The following is a 26,477-nucleotide window of genomic DNA, read 5'->3' as shown; positions in this document are numbered from 1 at the left end:
TGTTTACTAAATTCACAGCCATTTTAGCCTTGAACTAAAATTTCGATATTTTGTGAAAGCTAGGTAATTATATATATATAATATCTCAAATTTGTTGTCAAGTGATCAATTTTAGGAAACTTGTTTCATAAATTGTAACAATTGCGCTAAAATTATATGTTATAATGAATCCGTGTTAATATTTCCGATAGCATTAATGAAAACCTGCCCTCGTGCCAGGCGATCAATGCTGTTACATATAACGGGAGTCGTGATACATGAGAAGGTCATGCATGCTCTGTACCTGCTGGTCTCACAGCTCAACCTGAGCAGCGCGTAGATAAATTTCATCTATATTTCCATCAATAATTAATTAACTAGAAGGCAGGGACTGCAGAGGTTGTCAATTACCATTACAGTAAATATGCACGAGTCACGATCACTCTGAATCAAAACTTTTATGTGAAAAATTATTAGTGATTATTATTGCAAATTTTTATATATTGTGGGACCTTTAGATAATATACCTGCAGAGGAAATGAAATACTGTTTTATAAAATACAGTATTAATTAATAGATTGTAAATTCTCAATCAAAATCAAAGATTTTATATTTCAAATTATTGGATTTCAATCTTCTTTGCTTCGGTTTAGACTATTCATCTCCTGTAAAGGAAAATTGTATTTTTCAATTGCCGTGAAATAGCTGAATACTAATTAACAACTGTAATAAACCAAAACAACTCATTCACACCTGATCTCATTTATGAACTCCTCCAATTCAAAGGTTGGAATAGTCTATTTAAAATTTCAGGGATAAATGAGTTAAATTCATCTGTAAACAAGCTGAGTGTCTAATTCTACGCACTCTGTGTCTCGGAAGGTTTGTTTCAAGTGAAAAATGACTAAACCAAGTGAATAATATTTACCGTACAATTGAACTATGATTTCTCGGTAGAAATCAAGAAAATGTATGCATCACATCCATATTGATAAGCAAGACAACACAACGGATAATACAATCTAAGTCATCTTTCTAGTAGCATGGGATGTATATACAGGATATCAAAAATCTTGGGATCGCATCGTTATTGGTTTACATTATAACTTGAAGTTCCACCATTAATAATGGATTATCACTATCAACGTTGTCTTGTTCTTACTTCTGCATAAAAATGTGTACGCAATTTCCTTTGAGAATTAAATATTTTATGTAAACCACTATTGGTCCATCAGTAGATCTAGATCAGATGTAAATTTTAGGATGATGGACATTTTTATTAAACAGAGTAAAAATTTGAAATGACCCTGAAAAACTTCATATTACATGCACATTATATATACGTCAGCAGCACATTCTTGGATAATATTTTTGTAACTTCTAGGGTTTTCGGAGAATCCCCAATAAATGTTGGTTTTAAATGCAAAACATTTTGTAACTGTAGTAGGTTATACATATAAATGTGTTTAAATTGGTCGAGAAAAAGAGAGATTTTGTTGGTGATTTCGTTGGACAGAAATGAAGGAAATTGAAGGACTTATATTTGGCCAGGGGTATGTACCATATTTTTGCTGTTTATATACTAAAAAAGATTCATTTACATCTTTGTATGAGGTAATAATTTGACATTTGTAACATACTTTAATTCAATCTAGTCTGATCCTGATGTGTCAGTATAGGATTGAAATGCATCTTTGAATTTGCTATTAGGGTTTGGTGATAAAAAAAAAATATTGGTTGGGAAGAGGGTGGTGGGGGGGGAGGGCAGGGTTTAATCAGATATAACAATCAAATGTTGGTGCATGAAGACATTTGTCATTAATATTTTTTTAGAATCAGCCATTGTTGCTACATGATACATGCATGTACCCGTTTGTATGTATGTATGTATTTTTACCAGTATCTTGATGTAGTTAAGTCTGTGATGGTCATGAGATGTTGTGTCAATGTTGTACGGGGCATTCTGCATGTTGGAAATTGTGGAAAATGCATGGGTGATAAAAAATGTGGCGAACTACGTTAGAACGACGAGAATAAGCTAAGCCACCTACTCATTACTGTATACCGGAAACCTTCGGCCCATTCAAACTTTCTCTCTTTATGGTAATCAGTGTTCACTCTGGAGCATTAATTTTGTCTTTAACGTGCAATTTCTTTAAATGTACAAATTTTAGCAGTTTTCTAATTTAAGCGTCTTTTTGTGCCTTAAATACGGTGCTTAGTAAATTTATGATTGCGTTAATTGACGTTTCTATACATTAAGTTTTCTACCACATTTTTTGTGAGTGCAAAAATATATAATTTAAGTGTCAATTGGTTAAAATACAATAATACGCTGAAATTTGTGCCCACAAAAACAACTCCTCTTACAGTAGTGTGCATAGAATGCTTTTGCCATAATAGACAGAATAATTAATAGGGAGAGCGAAAAAATGGCTGTGACAAAAATCTCCCCGGTATACAGTATATAATGGGACAATCAGATCATTGGTGGCAGAATTCACGGGCTTTCATTCGTAGAATGATTAACTATGATTAACTGGAACGCTGAGTGCCAATTTTATTAAAAACAATTTGTTTCCAATTTACAGAATCATATATAATTACCCTATCTGACAAATAAGTGCCCTAATTTTGAAAAATTTGGAAGATTGTAGACTTTCCACACTTACCGTAAAACCCTATGTAATTTGCGCACCTGTGAAATTTGCGCAGGTACTTTTTGAGGCTGAAAATAAACTTTCTTTGTTAACGGTTACCTATTTAATGATACTTTTCACATAAACACAGATAACAACACATTATGTATCTTTTAATAATGTTTGACATAAATAAATTTGTTGAACGTCATTTTTCTTAGAGTTCCGTGTACCAAGGGAGATAATCCAAGATGGCGATCTCCCAGAATCGTTGATCTTTTCCTGAAAAAAACTTGAATTTTTTTTTACCTGTGTATTTTACGCAGCCCCCACTTTGGGAATTAAATTTCTGGAAAAAAGTGCGCAAATTACATGGGTTTTTATGGTATGAAAATTAGCCAATTACGAAAAATGGATGTTTTTTCAAGTAAATCAGTTTGTATGTTTGTTCAGGCTCTACCCCACTGCCTCTCGATACAAGAAGATCACTTGGAGTCTAAAATGTCAAAAAGAAACTTAAAAGACTTTTAAGCAAACCAAAAATAACAAAAACGTTAAAACTGGTTGAATATTAAATTGTACAAGTAGTGTAAATGCTTAATTAATTCTATTATACATGTATATAGGCCTATTTCTTGTATGTACTTAGAAGTTATGTTATAAGTTGTCATGGGGACATGTTCAAAATTTTCTTTCATTAATTGGTACATTGGAAAGTATATCACGAACCTGTTTCAGATCACTACACGTTAATACCATCAGCAGTTTATACTTTTACTGGAAATTTAAGACTTGAAAGAATATCAGGGCCCCAAGAGTTGGGTATTTGTTTGGTTAAATACGGTATTTCACTACAAACTTGAATCACCAGAATGATTGGAACTTTTTTTCTGGGCCTGCGAGTTTATAAGCAGATCTGAATTTATCATTGATACATTCTAATCATAGTTATGTGAGGAATAATTATAATTCTTTGTGATATATTTTGCCAGAGGATAAGTGATGATACTTACCGGTATATGTGACTAAATTTTTGTGTTTGTAATACATTATAAAGCTGATTATTGCGTATCATTTCCGTAGCTTCAAATCCTCTTTAAAACAGTGGTACAAAAATATGGAATTCTAGGGAAAATGCCAATATTTTGTTACCACGCATAGCTTATCACAAGGAAGATTCTGGTGTGTAATTCTATTATTTGCAGTATTTTGAGACCTTTGATGAATTTTTATGATCCTAATATGTCTTTTAAAAAAATAAAAAAATCATACTCTTGCAATTGTTTATCAAATGTTTATACAGCTATAGCTAGTACACAAATAATATTCATAATTTTTATATTTTGTTTTTTTTATCAAGCATATAATCTTTATCATTTTATCAAGCATATAAACTTTATCATTTTATCAAGCATATAATCTTTTTGGGAAAAGAAAATTGGGCAACAAGGAAGAGTTTTAGAAGAATTGCGTTTGGTATATACAGGAAATAAACATTATACACGATACATTTTTCAGTGGTTCTGCCAGGGTCCATGAGCGTGACAATGGAGGACACACCCCAGTGAACCGTATTCCAAGCTTTGATGTCGAAAATGTGTTCATGGAGTTTCCCGAGGTTCAGGAGGAATATGACCTTGCCCCAGATTTCCAGAGGATCAGCATCAGTGGGGAGGACACTAGTGGGGTAGGTGTCTGTCCTTCTGTCTGGTCATCCGTCTACTCATCTGTCCATCTGCAGTCTGCATATGGCTAATTCAAAGGACACCAGTTGTGAAAGGTTTTCTGTCTGCTTTTCTGTCTGCTTTTCTTGGATTTCTGTCCATCCGTCATTCTGTCTGTCTGTCCCAGCTATCTATAGGATCAGTATTGTAAGGAATATTGTCTGTCTGTTTCTATGACTTCCAGACAATCAAAGTCAGTGAAAAAGAAAATCTGTTTGTCTTAGACCTCCGGAGAACCAACATCAGTGGGTGTTTTTTTCTGTCTGCCTGTCTCAGATATCCTTAGGATCAGTATAGTAGAAAAGATTTCCTTTCTGTCTGTCCAAGACTTGCAGACAATCAAAATAAGTGGAGAATATTATTTGTCTACTTGTCTTAGTCAACCTCCACAGGACTAGCACCAGTGGGGTTTCCGAGTGTCCGTCCTTCTATATGCCAATCTTAAGGTTTTTCCTTCATCTGTAGAACCCAGACTTACAGAGGATCAGCATCATAATGTGGGGTAGTTTACTGTATGTTTATGGACTAAAGAAACATTATAGATATAGAGTAAAAATTTCATATATGATTTTTTCTAAATAATCATTTCTATATTAAAACATTTATAGATAGATTCAAAAATTATAATGCAGCCAAATTTTGATATTTTCTCCATTATACTGCATGACTACATGATATTCTGGAGAGAAAAAAACCCTACTTTATGAGTTATTCTAAATTTTCCTTTTTAATTAAACCATTCATAAATAGATTCAGAAAGATAAGCCAAATTGTATTATAATCTTAATCATACTACAACATGTTTTCATTTTTGATTTTTTTTTCTATTTTAAAAGAAAAATTGTGGTTACTGTATTAAATTCTGGTATTGTTACAGGTTCCACTGAAGGACCTGGAGGAGGCATCTAAGAGTTTGGTGAAGGCGTTGATGATCCGTGAGAAGTATATGGCCATGTCTCATCAGAGCTTCCCTAACATCACGGCCAGGTTTCTACAGAACCTCGAGGACAAGGAGGACTTTCACGGCATCAAGGAAGGGTTTGGCTGCATAAATGTGAAAACTGCAGAAGGTATGCTTGTACAAAGAAATTCAAATAAAAAATGAAGAACAGAAAATTAACAAAATAAATTTTCATCAGTTGATAAAATTTAAGAAATAATTCAAAATTTGATGAATTTTTCCATCTTTTTTTTTATGTCTTTGATTCTAAGAATTATGAAATTTTAATTCATAGTTTTCTCTCTTTCTTGCATTTAAAATGAACATTTGAATTTGAAACTTATTACCGTATTTGGTTTAAAAAAATACATTTTTTTTCTTTCTATAACTCTCATAAGAACGTAGTATTTTTTGTCTGTGCTTATTCTTATTTTGGCTGGATGACATTGAGATGTTGTTGCAAGCTTTTCTGTGACCATGTTTTGTTGTAGACGAGAACACGGCCAACTTTGTGTCGTGGCCATGTACTGGTAGGAAACGAGATTTTAAATCTTTGTGTTTTTTACCCCAGTGTGATTCATATCATTTCATAACAGCATTTAAATTACTGGGTGATGCCATGTAAATTCATCAAGATCAATATTTGCATTGGTTGAATTGATTGCTTTTTTAGAGGTGGAATATTTATGTAGGCTATGTAAATACAAACAGTAAATTTTGATATGAATCATATTGAAAAGGTATAAATTTGAGGTTATTGGTAAAAAAATATATGTCTTTTTGATATAAGAAATAGGTTGAGTCGGGCTTTCTGATCAATGAAAGGTTGAAATAGTTGAAATTGCCCATCTGAATAAATTTACACGTCAATCAATAGTTTATTATTTAAATTTCTATTAAAAAGGAGATAATCAGATTACCTCCCTTTACAAAATTAACTTAAACATGTAATATTCACCACTATTTTGACCTTCATACAGAATCCACCACAGGTAGGTAAATTAAGTAGTCCTCCTTTTGCATATCCAGGTTTGTTATAGACTCTAGTCGAAATATCACTGGTTTAATTACTATCACTGTGTGCCGATAATCAACTTTAAATTGTTATAACATTATATAATATAATCGTTTTATATCTAATACTTCACAGGATAAGAACAGCATTTAGATAAAAAAAAGAAATGTTACATCATCGTTAGCAAAGAACTTTTTTTTTTTATTCAATTTGCTTTATAAATAGACTTTGCTAAAGTTTGAATTATAGTTTCACTGATGAAATAACCTCTACACATTTTTCCATATTTTGTTGGATATAGTTTTTCATGTATTAAAAGAGGTACATAATCTGTCTAATATTTCTTACATCAGATGCATTACGTAACAGTTGAGAACAAGACAAATTATTTTATCATAATATCACATTTTTATATATATATATATGGGTCAAAGAAGTAATATAGACGGTAAAATCCCATATAACACTGGATCCTAATGGAGGTATGTCCGTAGGATACGAATAACTTAAAATATTAAATGGGGCAAAGAAGTAAATCCAACAGTATGGACAAGTTTAGGTTGTTAAATTTTCGGAGCGGTACTTTGCCTCTAGGGGGATGGCAGAGTCACATACTGAAAAAGGTCTCCATGATACTATATGCAGAGTTATGGCCCCTGCCTTCATTTTCCATACCACATTTGACCAGTAGTAGGGACACTAAGGATGCTTACAAAACATTGGATTGTTTGTTTCTTTTTATAACAATAAGTCAAACTCAGTTTCGTGATAATTCAAACATAAAATGAAATTATTTCATTAAAAAATTTGAAAAGAGTAAATCTGTTATTACTTTATTAATTAGATATCAAAGACCATTTTCATGATGTTATTGAGTCTAAGATAAGGTTTCCAATAATTATTGAATGGTGTCGGATTCACTTTAAACTTGATTTTAAATGGAACTGTTGTGAAATTATCTAGAAGAACATAATTACCTGTACAAAAATACAGATGTTATCGTTTCTCGTACCTCGTATTACACCTGTTGGGTTCGTTTAATACTAACTGTGTGAAAGGAGGAACATGCTTGCTAGCTATTTTGTCTCCTGTCAACCCATTCCTTCCACTTGCCATTGAAAAAAACAAAAGACCTGCTGAACACTAAAACACATTTGCTATGCTTTCAATATGTCTCCTTTTACATGTCATTTTTACATAAAACCCTTAAACAAAACATGAAACAGAATTAACTCCATTTGTGAATATTTTAAACAGAGTTGTTCCCCTTTCTTGAAACAGTTATCTCCCCTGCATCTACTCCCATGTCCATTTTTGTGTGTGTGCATTTGAGATTTAAGCCAGATTGTTTCTAGACGTATATTTTAAATATTACTAAAATCTAGTCCTCATATATCATATGATAAAGTTATGGAAGATTTAAGCTTCTACTCACAAATATAGCAGATTATTGCCCTGGTAAACTGGAAAATTTATTCACAGTTTTTAAATTAACAATATTTTACTTCATGATTTTTAATACTTTTATTAATATAGAATACAAATTTACTACAGTCTGCATAGCTGTCCTGTTAGGCATCTATTTCAAAAAAAAATTGATGGACTGGTGTTACATAGTCAGGTCTGTGTAAACAGGTTTGTGGCTTGAAGTGGTGTTCTTGTATCCAGAGTTTTTGCTTGCTTGGTAAATGTTTTCATTTTTAAGTGAAGCATTTATGCTCATTTTAATGTATATTGCTCTTGATATGTATTCTACTCTCATTTTGTCAAAATTATCAACATTGTTTTGTTACCAATATGATAAATATGATAGTGTTTCACTCAATACTGTGATGGCATGTTGTTTTGTTTCAGAACATTTACTCTAATAAATATTGTTTCCTATATATAAGTTACTTTAATATTCCAATTAAATATCCAGTTAGGGTGTACTTTATACATTAAATGGAATTCACTTGCTGTCTGCTTCCTACATTCTGGATACATAGACACCATTTAAATTTTACTGCAGTTTTAGCTTTCACCTTTTTTTGCCTTCTCTGATGAGGGCAAATTTATCATGACAGCCAAAGTTAATACACAACTTAACATGTTAAAGACAAAATTAACATCATAGGAATGTGTAGTGTATTGTACTAAGTGAAGAGCGAAAGTTCCCCTGTATATAGTGCTATAAGTTCAATGTCTTACTCCAATTTAAGTACTTTTTAAACTCTTTTGAAAAACCGACTTTACTCCATTTGTTGTATCAAGGTGCCTGCATTGCCCTTCCCCTTCCGTTCCCTTTTTTTGTGTGAAAAAGGTGCAATATTATCATATTACACCTGTATCATTAAACATGTCACGGTTTTACAAAACTGAAATCCATAAAATAATAACATAAAGTGGACTTACCTGACATGGCGAAGTTTAGTATTTGATGTATTTTAATTCATACCTTCGTGTAAGGTTCCAATAAGTCTCCGTCACTTAGTTATTACAAACTGATGCTTAATGCGTCACATATGGTACGTTGTAATTGTGAATCAGGGATGTCTTATTCCGTCTTTTCGTATTGCAGAATTATCTGCTCTTGTGAGTAGGTATTGATTGTTACGTCATTTGTTTGTGAGAGTAACGTCATCAATTTGTGTGAAAACAACGTAATTTTCTCACACAAACCAATGACGTAACAATCAATACCTTCTCCCAAGAGAAGATAACTCTGCAATACGCAAAGACGGAATACAAAACATGAAAAATGAAGGGGGCTCTCCAACAAAATCTATGAAGTAAAAGCAAATGCTATAGAGTGTCTACACAGTAATCCGGGATGTCTTATAAATTATGGGGGCTCTCCAACAAAATCTATGGAGTAAAAGCAAATGCTATAGAGTGTCTACACAGTAATCTGGGATGTCTTATAAATTATGGGGGCTCTCCAACAAAATCTATGGAGTAAAAGCAAATGCTATAGAGTGTCAACACAGTAATCCGGGATGTCTTATAAATTATGAAATCCTTCCAGCTGCTGATCACCCTATCAACCCGCCACCTATGTCTGGCGACCCTTTCCATATTGCGGAGATGCCGGAGAACGTGGGCTGCGTCATAAAGATGAAGGGCGGGGTGCCGTACGTTTATAAAGACCAGGAGGCGTTTGATAGACAGGAGCCACTGGAGTGGCCGTATCCCGATGTAAAAACTTTCCTAGCCGACCTAAATATGATGTACGCCTTCATCAGTGACGGACCTTTGTGAGTAGATGCAGTTATCTATATACAAAATGTATACTTTATACCGGGAAATTTTCGCTTCAGTTTCATTTTGCCTTATTGGCCATCCCTTATTAGTGGAAATTATTATGACGGCAAAAATAAATTGATATACGTAATAATTCAATGTGAAGGGCAAATTTAACATTGTGCTAAAATGGAGTTAACAGCGAACGGCAAAAAATTCTTGATATTCTGTACTGTTTGTTGTTGAATTTTCAAAGCAATTTGCTCCTTTTTCAAAATGAGATGAACATTTTATTCAGACACCAGGGCCTGTATTCATGAAATCGTTCTTATGCATGGATTCTGTGCTCAACCCAACTTACTCGCTTAAATCATGTGGCAATATAAAAGTTGGGTGTTAATCATATGACACGGTATCAGACTTGAAGTCTCTCAAAAATCTTCAAAATCATAGACCAAATATTTAGTGTTATTTATAAAACTGGAAGAGAAAGTTGGCTCGAGCATAGAATCTGAGTTTGAGCATGAGAATTTATGAATACAGACCCTGCAGTGGCAACCATAATATAATTTAAATGAATTTATCAATGCATGTCTTCTTATATGATAAACTATCAAAAACAGGTTTTGTTAACAAAACTCTGATAGCACTTTTGAAAAGACAATGTTAAAGTATTATAAGGGTGAGGATGGTGATCAACTAAACCGTTCACCAAGACGGCCTGGTTCGATATCCCAGTTGGATGAGCAAATGTTTTCGGTCACAGCCTGACCAAGGTAATCCTTGGATGTCTTTATTCATTAAGATCCCCTGCACGCTGCCTTTCCAGCCAACAAGAGGGATTAATATATTAAGTTATTTTAAAACTTGTTTCATTATTGTTGTAAATTAAATAAAGTTTCTTTTTTAAATTAAAATATGAACATCTCTAATGACCTTGCCTTAACAGTTAAACGTGAACATTGTTTTAACTGCGTTTTCATGATAAATGTGATTTATGTTTTACAGGAAATCGTTTGCCTACAGACGCTTGTCTTACCTTTCTTCAAAGTATCAGCTACACTTACTGCTTAATGAACTGAAAGAATCAGCTTCACAAAAAGAGGTTCCCCACAGGGATTTCTATAACATACGTAAGGTAAGACAATTAAACGAGGTTCCCCACAGGTATAAATATAATGTAAGACAGGGAAAGATTTAGCTCCCAACAGAAATATTTTTTAAAAAGTAAGGCAGCTGTCAAAGTCTGGTTATATATAGTAGAGTTGTGAGAAGAGAAGGACAAGCACAGGAGCATACAGCTACCACTCTGGTTCGTATAGTAGAGTTGTGAGAGGGGAAGGACGAGCACAGGAGCATACAGCTGTCAAAGTCTGGTTATTTATAGTAGAGTTGTGAGAAGAGAAGGGCAAGCACAGGAGCATACGGCTACCACTCTGGTTAGTATTGTAGTGTTGTGAGAAGAGAAGGACGAGCACAGGAGCATACAGCTGTCAAAGTCTGGTTATAAATAGTAAAGTTGTGAGAAGAGAAGGACAAGCACGGGAGCATACAGCTACCACTCTGGCTACTATAGTAGAGTTGTGAGAAGAGAAGGACGAGCACAGGAGCATACAGCTGTCAAAATCTGGTTAGTATTCACTGGAACATTAATAATGTTCTTCACAAATGTAGGTTTGATACATCGTTTCTGAAAAGAAAATCATAGTTTGCGGAACATTTATTAAAAAGTACAATACATTAAATGAATATAAAATGATTAACAACAGTATTCTGAGCGAAAAAAGGGCAAAGGGGCAAGACTGGGATTGGAACCTCTCTGAACAGCTAAGCTTTCTGGTCTGATCATGCTACAGTTATGTCTTAAACAAAGATATGGGGTGATTACACAATTACTGTATGTATGTAAGTAACACTGCAGTCAAATTCTGTAGGGTTTTGTTGGCAATGGGGTAAGAGTCTTTAAACTATTGAGGAGTTGAGAGACACTGAAAGCTGCATGATGTGGCACTACAACCAATCTCAGTGTGTTCTCTGGAGACTTTTTGAGGACCATAAAGGGCCCTTTCACAATTGAAACTATTTGTCATATTTATGCCTTATTGCCAATTTTTGCAGTGTACTCCTGAAAATTTTCTTCCCTATTGGTGCATGTGTATATATTTTTTTGTCAAAATGAGACAAAAAGGCCCCATCTCAAATTAAGGGGAATAACTCTGCATCTGAGAAACATAAATGTAGCTCTGTAGAGCATTACTTGCTATTGCAGTATATTGCAGTATATTGCAGAACTTTTCAAATTTGATAGAAAACCCTCGATTACCTCCCCTTATATGATATTGAAATGAAATTTACAAGGGTATAACCCTATCTTATGTCCCTTATTTAGCAAGAATGCTGAACCCCACAACTCCATGTTTCAGGTGGACACTCACGTACATGCTTCATCATGCATGAACCAGAAACATCTGCTGCGATTCATCAAGAAAATGATCCGCACACGTTCTGACGATGTCGTCTGTTTGGACAAGGACAAAAAAGAAATGACTTTGAAACAGGTTGGTAAAAAAATGTTAAATCATAAATCTACTACAGCTTGATAAATTAATACATTGGTTCATAAAGCAGGAATACAAATTAGGTTGTTCTGGGGATTTTGTTAAAAGAAAAGTTCAGAATAAACTGCAATTGACTTGTGATATTAACATACATTTATTATCCTTGTTGTTTCTCCGAAAGTTTCTTTGAGCTGATCAGTTTATGTTCAAAGTTGATTTTTTTTAATGCTTTCAAATATTGTTTATTTTAAAAAATCATTTTTCTTTTTGGTGTAACTTTCAAAATATATTTTTTATTTGCAAAATACCTGAACCAGATTGTTAAATGTTTATTCCATTTTCAGCTGGAGATGGATGTTAAAAAAACTTTTACAATGGAAGAAGCTGCTGTTGTGTTCCTTGTAAAATATTTTCTATTTTAAAATGTAGTTTTGAAAAATATTCTCATTTTTTTTCAGGTATGACACGTCATTGATTTTTTTAACATGTTCATTCAGATTTTCACAGAAATTGTTTCTCATTTTTTATGAAATTAGTTTGTAAATATGAACTTTTGATGCTGACTTATAATGTTGTGTTTGTCTAATTGTCAGAAAAAATGAATAATTATCATACAGAAAAATAATTGTCATTGGAAAATGAATGTAGGTATGATTTTATCATTTTTACTGAAGAATAAAGTTTTGTTTAATTATATTTAATAAATGTATGAATTCAGAGTTAAGTTGACAGGTGAATCATGTTGATAATTTACAAGATAAATTTTGTTTATTACGATTTTAAAATCAAATTCTTTTTTTTTAGTTTATAGGTAATTTTGCTTAAATCCGTAATTAAAGAAGAAATGTGGATATATTATGTCCATCATTTCAAAATGGAATTTGTATAATTTACAGGTAAATTCAGTTTATTTTAAGATATAAATTTCCAGAAAAATGTTTGTTTTTACCAATCAAAAAAAAGCATTTCAGTTAAAAATATATATTTTTAAATATTTTGATGATCACTTAGCATTTATTCACAGGTGTGTGATAGTTTGAAGTTGACCACCTATGATTTAAGTGTTGACAAGTTGGACGTCCATGCAGTAAGTGCTACGAGTACAGGGGCAGCTACAGAATGTTTGATCTTTTTATTTCTGTTGTGTACATGTTCAATGTCTCAATTTTTAATGAATTAACTGTTTAGAAAGCCTGATGAACTCGGTATTGATATAGGAAAAATATCCAAAAAGGGAATGAATTATTTAAAAATAAAAAAATAAAAAAATCTTTCATAATTATTTTTATTGTATTCGTTGACAATACAACTACTCTGCTAAAACTGTTTTTAATGAAGAAAATAATATGAAATGAATTTGAATTTAAAACCATTAACCTTGGCCACAGATTGCAGTAGAACTACCAGGTAATGCTTATTGACCTGTATTGAATTCAATGAATACAGTAACATACAGAGTTGATATAGGCTACTACACTGGGGACTGGCCATGGTATCACAGTGGAACCTCTTATTTTCTCTTGAACTTTAAAAGGAATAAGTAATATTTCTTGTTAATTAACGAATGGACAGCTCATTCTATTTCGGGAACTCTGTAAAGGGAGGTAATTTTATTTTAGCAGAATCTTTTCATTTTTAGCTTCAAAAATTCATTTTACACAACTAAAAGCTTGCCAAACATCTTTGGAAAATTTGCTAAACTTAAGAAACCGTTATTATATATTGAGAGCTATTTTTTGACAGATGTCAACCAGTTTTCACAATTGCCTTCGACATATGCTAACATTAATTTGGGTAAACTTTCGGTTCAGATATGTGCATTTTTGTACTAGTCCTAAGAAAGTGCTTTGAAAATTATTTTTAGATTTAAATTTCTGATTTTCTGAATGAGGTTCCACTGTATATGTCTGTTTGTGTAATGCATGTGTATGTTGTTATTACTTGCATTAGTACTGGTTCTTCTTCTTCTGGTTCTTCTAATCACAACTTGCCGGCACATAACTTTTCAACCGCTAAAGATATCTTGATGAAACTTGAGGTATGCATGCATCCATCACAGAAGGTCTGCAGTGCCCTGGAATTAGGTCAATATGACCTTCACCTCAAGGTCAAAGGTCAAAAAAGTGCAACATTTTCAGTAAATTCTTTTCCGGCCTGTACATTTTTAACCTTTAAAGATATCTTGATCAAACTTGAAGTAAACCTGGATCACCCACAAAAGATGTGCAGTGCATTAGAATTAGGTATCGTGCCCCACTATATACAGAGTTATTGCCCTTGGTAATTTTTAACACAGAAGTTTGTCAGGAGCATAAGTTCCATGTTATTTCACCTGTGTTGATCAAACTTACCATATTTATGTATCTTGGGAAGGCGGAATCTTTCGCACTGAAATCGGGTCTTGTGCCCCTCTGTATATAGAGTTATGGGCCTTTGTTTATTTTCAATTCCGAAATTTTGTCCACGGCAAAACTTACATGTTATTTCACCTACATTGACCAAACTTGCTATAGTTATGTATCTTGGGAGGTAGGAGTGTCGCATTCTAAATTCGGGTTTTGTGCCTCACCATATAAAGAGATATGGCCCTTTGTTAATTTTCTATACCGAAGTTTGTCTATTGGCTAATAATGGGAGACATGTTTTTGTTCACGAAAACAAGTTTCTAGTTATCATTTCTGTTCTCTCTAAATTCATGAAAAAAACAATCATTTTGATTTCTATGCCAAATACTTTCCAAACTTTTCCCTTTTTTATAGAGGGATAGGGTTGGGGTTGGGGTTTGGGAAAACGATATGTGAAAATTCTATATTATTAAAATGCAGTACCTGAATGTTACAAATTGTAGCACTAGTTTACAATACTCTAGTTTAAGCAATGAAGAGAATTCTGTTGATTTATAGTCGATCACGAGGGTGAACATTTGATATTCTCCATCGTTTTATAAATCATTGAAAATCAAAATCATGGTAATGTTTTTGAAAAACTATTTACCAGCATTTCGTTTCTTCGATTGTAGTGTATTAGATAGATTGAGTTAAAGCAGTGAGAAACTTTGCTTTTATTAGTGTTGTTCCAATTAATCAATTTAACCGATGATCAGTCATTTTACCTCTGATTATGATTAATCAATCATGACTATAACGTGAAAATGTGAAACATTCTAAACAGGTACTGGGACCAGGAGTCAATCTAAAAACTTATATAAATGAGCAATTTTAATAAAACATCATTTCTCCTTATAGCTATGAGTAGAGTATCCAGTATATTTTATCCATTTTGATTAATTCTTTTCTATTTTCATTTCATTTTACAGGGGCATGGTATAGGTGGGGTTTCAGACACCATTGTGCACATGAGGTTTGGGTTGCACTAATACAACTTGCCAACACTCCCATCTAAGCTTCTGAATTCATTTAACCCATTCACCCCTAAAGCCACATTTAACCTTACCAAATCAATGACTGGACAAGTCCATTTGAAAAATGGAAGGGTGAATGAGTTAACATATCTATTCATATCATATTAATCATGATTATATAAAAGTATTTTTTTTCCTGCAGTTGCTGGATTATAACTGTGTTGCCGTTTGCAGACACACAAGATGAAATTTTGAGCCTCGTATTGAGGGGAGATAACTCTATCAGACATTTTTTATATCTGCAAATCAAAATTTGACAATTTCAGGTTTTTGAGAGCCTTGAACTGGAGCCATATGATTTGAGTGTAGACAAACTGGATGTGCATGCAGTGAGTACAATGGGTCTGTAATCAGGGTAGATAACTACAGCAAGTGATTAGGGGAGATAACTTGGTCAAAATGTAGTAAGAGGGGTAATCACAAATAGTGATCAGGGGAGATAACCAGATCTTGAGTAAATTACGGTGAAATAAGTATGACTAGAAATCAGAACAGAAAATTAAAGTTGAAGCATTTGATGTTTTTGTTTGATAGCTTATAACTGAATGAAACGTATTTCAGCCATTTCTGGAAGGTTAAGCTGTATTTAAAGGGAGACAATAATTTGGATTAATGAGGGGAGATAATCTTCTACAGTAAGAAAGATATAAAGTCTTTTCTAGAGAATATAAGGGATACAGTGATATCTAAAGTAAGAGGGAAACAATTACAGTGAGCAACAGGGCGAGATAATCATAATCGTTTTTAATATTCAGGGGAGATAATCATTCCAAGTAATAAACAGAGGCAATTATACATTTAGTGGGGGAGATTTTCAGCTAACAGATTCAAGTTTATCGCAGGAGAAGGCAGTTTCTGAGAGTAAAATAACTAAGTTATTTAAAATGACAGCTGTGTAAGAACACATAATTCGCTCATATCTATATTTAGGTTAAATCCATTTCCCTTAATAATTTGCAAGGTCCTTGTATTTTGTTTTTAAAAAAATGTTGTTTTCTCCTTTGAGTCGTTTTGTTACTGAAGGAAAGTTTGTAAGATTATGTGCTTTCTTTATTGTGACCTGCATGTATGTTTAAAACATTTAAAAAAAACACACCAGTATGGTAGCAGAGTACAGTAGAAATGGCTTGATCCTAAGAATAAAGGACATGTCTCAGATAAACATGGATAGTGGATTAACCCTGCACAACACACCTTCATATATATATATATATATATACTTATAAACTAAATTTTGAATAGTTTTTTTTTAATAGAATTATTTTTTTCTTCAAAAAGTGATTTCCCCAGATTTGGGACTTGTGAAAACCATGGTTACCACATCAAACAATGCCAAAAAAACATGATTTTTAACCCAAAATTTGACATATGCAAGTAGTATTTTTTTTCTTAAAACCTGGCTTAAACTGAATACAAAAGTACAAAAGTAGACTACATGAAAAGCTAGCTTTTGTTGTGTAGACAGATGTATAAATGGCCAAAAAACCAAAATCGATTTTTTTTTTAATGTGAAGCCCACATAGTCCACTTCATCATGTATATATGCCAATTTTAGTGCTGATTTTTTTTTAAATTTTGATACATGTTATATTACAGGGGTTATTCATTGTACAAAAATATCACCAATGGCCACCGTACGCTACTGTACACTGCTACCTATGCTACACTCCATATACATATATACATGCACCATGAAACAGTCATACAACAGGTAACACAGAATATTTTGACGACCTGTGTGACCAATGCTTAGAGCTTTCACAAAATACTACACACAGCTATTTGCTTCATAGATCTGTTATTGTAATTTATCTCTTTTTTTTCAGATATTAATATCAGTAAATTTAGCAGCTTATAACATATGGTCACCCATTATCTTATATTTGTTGATTCAAAACACACACAAAAATTAAAGATTAAAATTTACTATTTAAAATTATACAAGGTGAATTTAAAAATTAATATTTCAACATGAATTTAGATAAATGAAGAATACAAAATATATCACAAATTATTATAACCACACTTGTATATGTACTTGAAATAAATAAAATGAATAAATATATAATATTTCGAAGGATTGAAGAAATAGATTATTTATCAAAGTCATACTTGAACAGTTACTTACTTCAACTACTGGGTACTGCTAATTCTGTCTTTTCGTATTGCAGAGTTATCTTCTCTTGTGAGCAGGTATTGGTTGTTACGTCATTGGTTTGTGTGAAAAAATTACATCGTTTTCTCAAAAATTGATGACGTTACTCTCACAAACAAATGACGTACCAATCAGTCCCTGCTCACAAGAAAAGATAACTCTGCAATACGCAAAGATGGAATAGAGATTATCCCTTTTCTCTCTATTCAAACCTTTGATAGACTTTTGTTCATGTAGAGCCAAACAGTTTCTGTTTTGATTCACCCTCTAGGACCGGAACACTTTCCACAGGTTTGACAAATTCAACGCCAAGTACAATCCAATTGGACAGAGCCGCCTGCGGGAAATTTTTATCAAGACAGACAACTATATTAATGGCAAATACTTCGCTCATGTCATTAAGGTAAGTTAAACAATATATAAAGTGTTACAAGTATTAACTTTATTTATTTAACAACAATTATGAAACAAGTTCTTTCAACTTATATTAATCACTGTTGTTTGCCCGGATGTTAGCATGTGGGGGGTCGTCATGTGGGAGGTAATTACTAGAGTGCTCGGATAAAACCCATGTGGTCAGGTAGTTAACCCTAAACCTTTTGATGTCTGATTGGGGAATGGAACCCCGGCTGTCTTGGTGAAAGACTAATAGAATCTTTCACCCCCTTGGGGGTGAGATAGGGGGATCTCAACCCGAGGGGGAAGATTCTTATGTTGCCCAACACGAGGCTTTGCCGAGTGTTTGGCACCTTAAGAATCTTTCCCCGAGGGTTAAGATTCGTCTATCTTACCCACAAAGGGGTGAATGATTCTTTTTCTCTTACCCTGTTCTCCCAATGTGTATCATAGACACAATGGAATGATAATTTTGCATGCTAAATTCAGGGTTGAAGTGACGTTGATGGATTGTTGACGTGACGTCATTGTATTGTTGAAGTGACGTCATACCATTGTTATGAATAGGGGAATCCCCCCGTCTCAACCCTAGGGTGAGACAAGGAAATCTCACACCGGTAAAAGTGCGTATACACCTGTCCAGGGTAAGAGAAAAGTGCATATTTAATCCACTGCGCCTCTAGACCACCCTTACACCACAATTACCCAACTATGATATGGACAGGATAGAACCTTTATCATTATTACAACATAATCAGCGGAAATTGAATGATGTTTATCAGAACAGAGGTCATCAGCTTTTGACCTTGGATCTAATATATCGTGTTAATTATTTACTATTGATCATGTACTTATATTTTACCATTAATCTTCTATTTACGTTTCATTTTTACCATCACCATTTGATATAGCCATTGATGTGAAGTATATGATTATTTTTACCTTCAGCTTTTGATTGTTGACCTTGTATTAACAGGAAGTAATGGAGGACCTTGAGGAAAGCAAGTACCAGAATGCCGAGTACAGACTGTCCATATATGGGCGCTCCAGAGATGAGTGGGATAAGCTAGCTAAGTGGGCTGTAGAACACAAGGTGTACTCGGACAATGTCAGGTGGCTCATCCAGGTCCCGCGATTGTAGTGAGTACCCCACAACATACAGTATCTGTCAAAAATAAAAGATGTCAGATAACACACCTTTCAACACTGTCACTTCATGATCTGTAAAATGAATGAGTAATTTTAGACGGGTTTGTTGTAAGGTAAATGAAAGAAGGCAATTTGAGATTATTGTTTGGCCAACTGGGCTCACAATATCTTGGGATTCCTATTTGTGTTGACAATATTGTTTGAGAGGACAATGATGATGACATTATCCTGTTTGTGTTGACAGTGATGTTGACAATATCCTGTTTATGTTGACAGTGATGTTGACAATATCCAGTTTGTGTTGACAGTGTCCTGTTTGTGTTGACAGTTATATTGACAATATCCTGTTTGTGTTGACAGTTATATTGACAATAACCTCTTTGTGTTGACATTGATGTTGACAATATCCTGTTTGTGTTGACAGCGATGTTGACAATATCCTGTTTGTGTTGACAGTGATGATTACAATGTCCTCCTTGTGTTGACTGGGATGTTGATGATAAGCTCTTTGTGTTGACTGTGATGTTGACATTATCCTGTTTGTGTTGACAGTGATGATTACAATGGCCTGGTTTTGTTGACAGTGATGATTACAATATCCTTTTTTTGTTGACAGTTATATTGACAGTGTCTTGTTTGTGTTGACAGTGATGTTGACAATTTCCTGTTTGTGTTGACAGTTATATTGACAATAGCCTGTTTGTGTTGACAGTTATATTGACAATATCCTTTTTGTGTTGACAGTTATATTGACAGTGTCCTGTTTGTGTTGACAGTGCCTTCCTTGTGTTGACAGTGATGTTGACAATATCCTGTTTGTGTTGACAGCGATGTTGACAATATCCTGTTTGTGTTGACAGTGATGATTACAATGGCCTGTTTGTGTTGACAGTGATGATTACAATATCCTGTTTGTGTTGACAGTTATATTGACAGTATCCTGTTTGTGTTGTCAGTTATATTGACAGTGTCCTGTTTGTGTTGACAGTGCCTTCCTTGTGTTGGCAGTGATGTTGACAATATCCTGTTTGTGTTGACAGTTATATTGACAGTGTCTTGTTTTTGTTGACAGTGATGTTGACAATATCCTGTTTGTGTTGACCGTTATATTGACAGTGTCCTGTTTGTGTTGACAGTGCCTTCCTTGTGTTGGCAGTGATGTTGACAATATCCTGTTTGTGTTGACAGGTATATTGACAGTATCCTGTTTGTGTTGACAGTTATATTGACAGTATCCTGTTTGTGTTGACTGTTATATTGACAGTGTCCTGTTTGTGTTGACAGTGATATTGACAGTGTCCTGTTTGTGTTTACAGTGATGTTGACAATATCCTGTTTGTGTTGACCGTTATATTGACAGTGTCCTGTTTGTGTTGACAGTGATATTGACAGTGTCCTGTTTGTGTTTACAGTGATGTTGACAATATCCTGTTTGTGTTGACAGGTATATTGACAGTATCCTGTTTGTGTTGACAGTTATATTGACAGTATCCTGTTCGTGTTGACAGTTATATTGACAGTGTCCTGTTTGTGTTGACAGTGATATTGACAGTGTCCTGTTGGGTTAATAGTTATATTGACTGTGTCCTGTTTGTGTTGACAGTGTCCTGTTTGTGTTGACAGTATCCTGTTTGTGTTGACAGTATCCTGTTTGTGTTGACAATTATATTGACGATATCCTGTTTGTGTTGACAGTAATGTTGACAATGGTATCCTGTTCGTGTTGACAGTTATATTGATAACCTCCTTGTGTTGACAGTTTTATTGACAGTATCCTGTTTGTGTTGACTGTGATGTTGATGATAACCTCTTTGTGTTGACTGTGATGTTGACATTATCCTGTTTGTGTTGACAGTGATGTTGACAATGTCTTCCTTGTGATGACAGGTATATTGACAATAACCTCTTTGTGTTGACTGTGATGTTGATGATAACCTCTTTGTGTTGACAGTGATATTGACAGTGTCCTGTTTGTGTTGACAGTTATATTGACAATAACCTCTTTGTGTTGACTGTGATGTTGACAATAACCTTTGTGTTGACTGTGATGTTGATGATAACCTCTTTCTGTTGACAGTGATGTTGACAGTGTCCTGTTTGTGTTGACAGTTATATTGACAATAACCTCTTTGTGTTGACTGTGATGTTGAAGATAAGCTCTTTGTGATGACTGTGATGTTGATGATAACCTCTTTGTGTTGATTGTGATGTTGACATTATCCTGTTTGTGTTGACAGTGATGTTGACAATGTCTTCCTTGTGATGACAGTTATATTGACAATAACCTCCTCGTGTTGACAGTTTTATTGACAGTATCCTGTTTGTGTTGACTGTGATGTTGACAATATCCTCTTTGTGTTGACAGTGATGATTACAATGTCCTAGTTATATTGACAGTGTCCTGTTTGTGTTGACAGTGATGTTGACAATGTCTTCCTTGTGATGACAGGTATATTGACAATAACCTCTTTGTGTTGACTGTGATGTTGAAGATAAGCTCTTTGTGTTGACTGAGATGTTGATGATAACCTCTTTGTGTTGACAGTGATATTGACAGTGTCCAGTTTGTGTTGACAGTTATATTGACAATAACCTCTTTGTGTTGACTGTGATGTTGAAGATAAGCTCTTTGTGTTGACTGAGATGTTGATGATAACCTCTTTGTGTTGACAGTGATGTTGTCAATATCCTGTTTGTGTTGACAGTGTCCTCCTTGTGTTCACAGTGATGTTGACATTATCCTGTTTGTGTTGACAGTGATGTTGACAATATCCTGTTTGTGGTGACAGTGATGATTACAATGGCCTGTTTGTGTTGACAGTGATGATTACAATATCCTCCTTGTGTTGACAGATTTATTGACAGTATCCTGTTTGTGTTGACTGTGATGTTGATGATAACCTCTTTCTGTTGAAAGTGATGTTGACAGTGTCCTGTTTGTGTTGACAGTTATATTGACAGTGTCTTGTTTTTGTTGACAGTGATGTTGACAATATCCTGTTTGTGTTGACAGTGATGATTACAATGGACTGTTTGTGTTGACAGTGATGATTACAATATCCTCCTTGTGTTGACAGATTTATTGACAGTATCCTGTTTGTGTTGACTGTGATGTTGACAATATCCTTTGTGTTGACTGTGATGTTGATGATAACCTCTTTGTGTTGACTGTGATGTTGACAATATCCTCTTTGTGTTGACAGTGATGATTACAATGTCCTCCTTGTGTTGACTGTGATGTTGACAATATCCTCTTTGTGTTGACAGTGATGATTACAATGTCCTCCTTGTGTTGACTGTGATGTTGATGATAAGCTCTTTGTGTTGACTGTGATGTTGATGATACCCTCTTTGTGTTGACAGTGATGATTACAATGTCCTCCTTGTGTTGACTGTGATGTTGATGATAAGCTCTTTGTGTTGACTGTGATGTTATATTGACAATAACCTCTTTGTGTTGACTGTGATGTTGACAATATCCTTTGTGTTGACTGTGATGTTGATGATAACCTCTTTCTGTTGAAAGTGATGTTGACAGTGTCCTGTTTGTGTTGACAGTTATATTGACAGTGTCTTGTTTGTGTTGACAGTGATGTTGACAATATCCCGTTTGTGTTGACAGTGTCCTCCTTGTGTTCACAGTGATGTTGACATTATCCTGTTTTTGTTGACTGTGATGTTGATGATAACCTCTTTCTGTTGAAAGTGATGTTGACAGTGTCCTGTTTGTGTTGACAGTTATATTGACAGTATCCTGTTTGTGTTGACAGTTATATTGACAGTGTCCTGTTTGTGTTGACAGTGATGTTGACAATGTCTTCCTTGTGATGACAGGTATATTGACAATAACCTCTTTGTGTTGACTGTGATGTTGAAGATAAGCTCTTTGTGATGACTGTGATGTTGATGATAACCTCTTTGTGTTGACAGTGATATTGACAGTGTCCTGTTTGTGTTGACAGTTATATTGACAGTGTCCTGTTTGTGTTGACAGTGATATTGACAGTGTCCTGTTGGGTTAATAGTTATATTGACTGTGTCCTGTTTGTGTTGACAGTGTCCTGTTTGTGTTGACAGTTATATTGACAGTGTCCTGTTTGTGTTGACAGTTATATTGACAAGAACCTCTTTGTGTTGACTGTGATGTTGACAATAACCTTTGTGTGGACTGTGATGTTGATGATAACCTCTTTCTGTTGAAAGTGATGTTGACAGTGTCCTGTTTGTGTTGACAGTTATATTGACAGTGTCTTGTTTGTGTTGACAGTGATGTTGACAATATCCTGTTTATGTTGACAGTTATATTGACAGTGATGTTGATAATAACCTCTTTGTGTTGACAGTGATGTTGACAATATCCTGTTTGTGTTCACAGTGATGTTGACATTATCCTGTTTGTGTTGACAGTGATGTTGGCAGTATCCTGTTTGTGTTGACAGTGTCCTCCTTGTGTTCACAGTGATGTTGACATTATCCTGTTTGTGTTGACAGTTATATTGACAATATCCTGTTTGTGTTGACAGTTATATTGACAGTATCCTGTTTGTGTTGAAAGTTATATTGACAGTATCCTGTTTATGTTGACAGTGATGATTACAATGTCCTGTTTGTGTTGACCATTATATTGACAGTATCCTGTTTATGTTGACAGTGATGTATACAAGAGTAACAACTTAGTACAGAACTTCCAGGACATCCTCAACAACATCTTCATGCCGTTGTTTGAAGCGACAAATGACCCCGCCTCCCATCCTGAGCTGTTTGCCTTCCTCCAACACGTAAGAGTCCTCATCTCGTGGTAAACTAAAAAGAATTCCAACAAGGTGTTCATATTAAAAAGAATACCTTTTTTTACCCTATCCGCCGTAATTAGTGTGTAAAAAAAAGATTGGCTTAAAAGGGGAGGGAGGGGGGGGGGGGGGGGGTCAATAGCAAAAGTTGAGCAGCCACTGTTATCACTGAAGGACATTGTAAACATTCCAGTTGGACTGGAGTTTTGGAAGTTAAATGTTTCATTCCCTTCACAAAAGCCCAGCCATATCATCAGACATAAATCGCTGCATTAAAGTGCGATTACTATAAATCACTGACCTGTTGGGCAGGTGACTACACTTTATGATTCCATTTATCCTGAAAAAGGGGGAGGGGTTCCTAAAGAGGGAGAGGCACTAATTATGGCAAATATGGTAACGGTTCAGAGTTCATCTTCTGCACCAATTATGAGCCTTTGATATGAATGAATAGTTTTGCATTTCATGAAATTTGTCTCGTGATAAATTTAGGGTTTATCAATGGATGATGTTTTGTCATCCGTAAGTATTCCTGGAGTTTATATCACCATTGACACTACTGGGCATGTGCAGGAACTTATAATTACTAGTATATCAATCAGATGAACATGTACAAATTGTACTTTCAAGCAGAAATATTAGTAAGAGATTAGAAAACATGTGCTCTTGGTTTAAACAATATTTATTACTTAAACTCATTTACAATACAATACAATCACATCAATTGAAAGGATCTGGCGGCAAGATATAAAATCTTATGTTAGGCCTTCTCCTTCAGGTAACATTTAACAAACATTTATATTCTCTGACTGACCATAATTGTTTAACATATAAAACACACATTTTAATCTAATTAGTAAGAAAGAAAGAAATGAGAAATAAAGAGTTAAATTATTAAGAGAGATAGAAGATAGAGATTTAGAAATTTGAGAGAGTGATGAGATTCCACATCAACACCTATAATCTGTCTGATACCAGATGCTCTTAATCTTTCATGTTTGCAATAAAATCAACAAAAATCAATATTCTTCAATAATCTTGTTTACTGAAAACTGCAGATCAAGGGGGACGGGGAAACAATTTCACATCATTGTAATGTTGATATTTTTATACAAGGATTTACCTTCATTTTGACATCGTATACGGTAGTAATTATGAATGCAGATGTCGAGGAACATATTCTATGGTACACATTTAGTGATTTAAATATAAAACACATAAATTTTCTTCTTTCAATTTTGATGATTTCATAATTTTACAAAACGAAAACAGATATAAAATAATTGTTTTTCCCTCTTCACTTAGGTATCGGGTTTTGACTCTGTAGATGACGAGTCGAAAGCAGAACACATCAAATTTGATTCGGACACTCCAATGCCAGGGGATTGGACACAAAAAGAAAACCCACCTTACAACTACTATCTTTTCTTTATGTATGCCAACGTCACTGTCCTCAACCAGTTCCGCAGGTAAGCTAACCACCTTGACACACCTCTACAATGCAGATTGACTTCATGTACACAAAACGTTCAAATCCACAACTCTACGATAGTCGAGGTCTTTTGAAACACTGTTAATGATCCCCATACCACTGCCAAGAACTTCACCTATGAATTAGAAACTGTTTTTGACACATGCGTTAGGTTACCCAGGCGTAGGTGTCTAGGGGATCGCTCATACTACGAAGTTTGCTTAACGTGGAATTGCACAAACAAAAGTAGCGACATCTATGTCCTTATATGGACTCTCTGCTCTTATAAGGAATCTGATATCTCCTTATATGCGGGGCCATTCATTACTTTTCATTCATATGCAAAAAAATTGGCAGCGACCCCTGGGGGGGGTCTGATAGTGTCTGATAACATTTCATTTCTGCTGTGATTAGTCATTTCTGTATTGAAAACCATACCTTGGCACTTTTAAAGGTTGATATGGTATTTAGGCTTGAATGATCCTTGTCTCACTGCAATGTGGTTTTCTCTTATATAGAGTAACCTCCCCTTAATTTTATATTGGATATTGACAAGGTAGTACAGTTGGTAAGAACAATAGTATAACAATACATCTAGAAGGATTTTACACTCAGAACACTGATATTGATGATATTTTGTTTACTTTCATCTTTATTATTTCTCATAAAAGTCCCACAACGCAAGAAATAGACGATATTTAATGGTACCTTCAGTAATAACAAATACATTTCATGAGTGTGGCTAATATTTTGATATTTTTCATGAGTGCGCAGCATGATTTGTTAGTACTGAAGAAACCATTAAATTTTCTATTCATTACATTTGTATACGCCCGTCGAAGACGGGGACGTATTATAATTATGTTATCACGTGAGCGGGCGGGCGGTCGGGCGGGCGGGCGATGTCCGCTCGATATCTCGAGTAATTATTAACGGATTAACTTCAAACTTCACAACAAGGTTAATTACCATGAAACCTCGGACAAGTTCGATAACCGCCATTATCCGACCATAATTT

The 26,477-nt window shown here is 34.4% G+C and overlaps 1 protein-coding gene across 13 annotated transcripts in view; it reads left to right on the top strand.

Annotated features, from left to right (window-relative positions):
• Positions 1-26,477, top strand: part of LOC110456274 (AMP deaminase 2-like) — a 60,022-nt gene that overhangs the window by 20,246 nt on the left and 13,299 nt on the right. For 7 of the 13 annotated variants that reach the window (XM_021506906.1, XM_021506897.1, XM_021506905.1 and 4 more), the window contains 12 exons: positions 4,137-4,305; positions 5,220-5,412; positions 5,774-5,812; positions 6,263-6,274; positions 9,305-9,533; positions 10,528-10,657; positions 11,943-12,077; positions 15,765-15,827; positions 17,925-18,056; positions 19,026-19,189; positions 23,850-23,976; positions 25,294-25,457. In XM_021506906.1, the coding sequence (XP_021362581.1) occupies positions 4,137-4,305; positions 5,220-5,412; positions 5,774-5,812; positions 6,263-6,274; positions 9,305-9,533; positions 10,528-10,657; positions 11,943-12,077; positions 15,765-15,827; positions 17,925-18,056; positions 19,026-19,189; positions 23,850-23,976; positions 25,294-25,457 (1,557 nt within the window). Of the gene's footprint in view, positions 1-4,136; positions 4,306-5,219; positions 5,413-5,773; positions 5,813-6,262; positions 6,275-9,304; positions 9,534-10,527; positions 10,658-11,942; positions 12,078-13,101; positions 13,165-15,764; positions 15,828-17,924; positions 18,057-19,025; positions 19,190-23,849; positions 23,977-25,293; positions 25,458-26,477 lie in introns of all 13 variants that reach the window. The other 6 variants (XM_021506904.1, XM_021506895.1, XM_021506894.1 and 3 more) reach the window with 5 other exon arrangements.

Source organism: Mizuhopecten yessoensis, unplaced genomic scaffold (genome assembly GCF_002113885.1).
Source record: "Mizuhopecten yessoensis strain PY_sf001 unplaced genomic scaffold, ASM211388v2 scaffold8613, whole genome shotgun sequence".
NCBI lineage: Eukaryota > Metazoa > Mollusca > Bivalvia > Pectinida > Pectinidae > Mizuhopecten > Mizuhopecten yessoensis.
The sequence above is the reverse complement of the archived record's forward strand: the minus strand, read 5'-3'. Positions and strand labels throughout refer to the sequence as shown.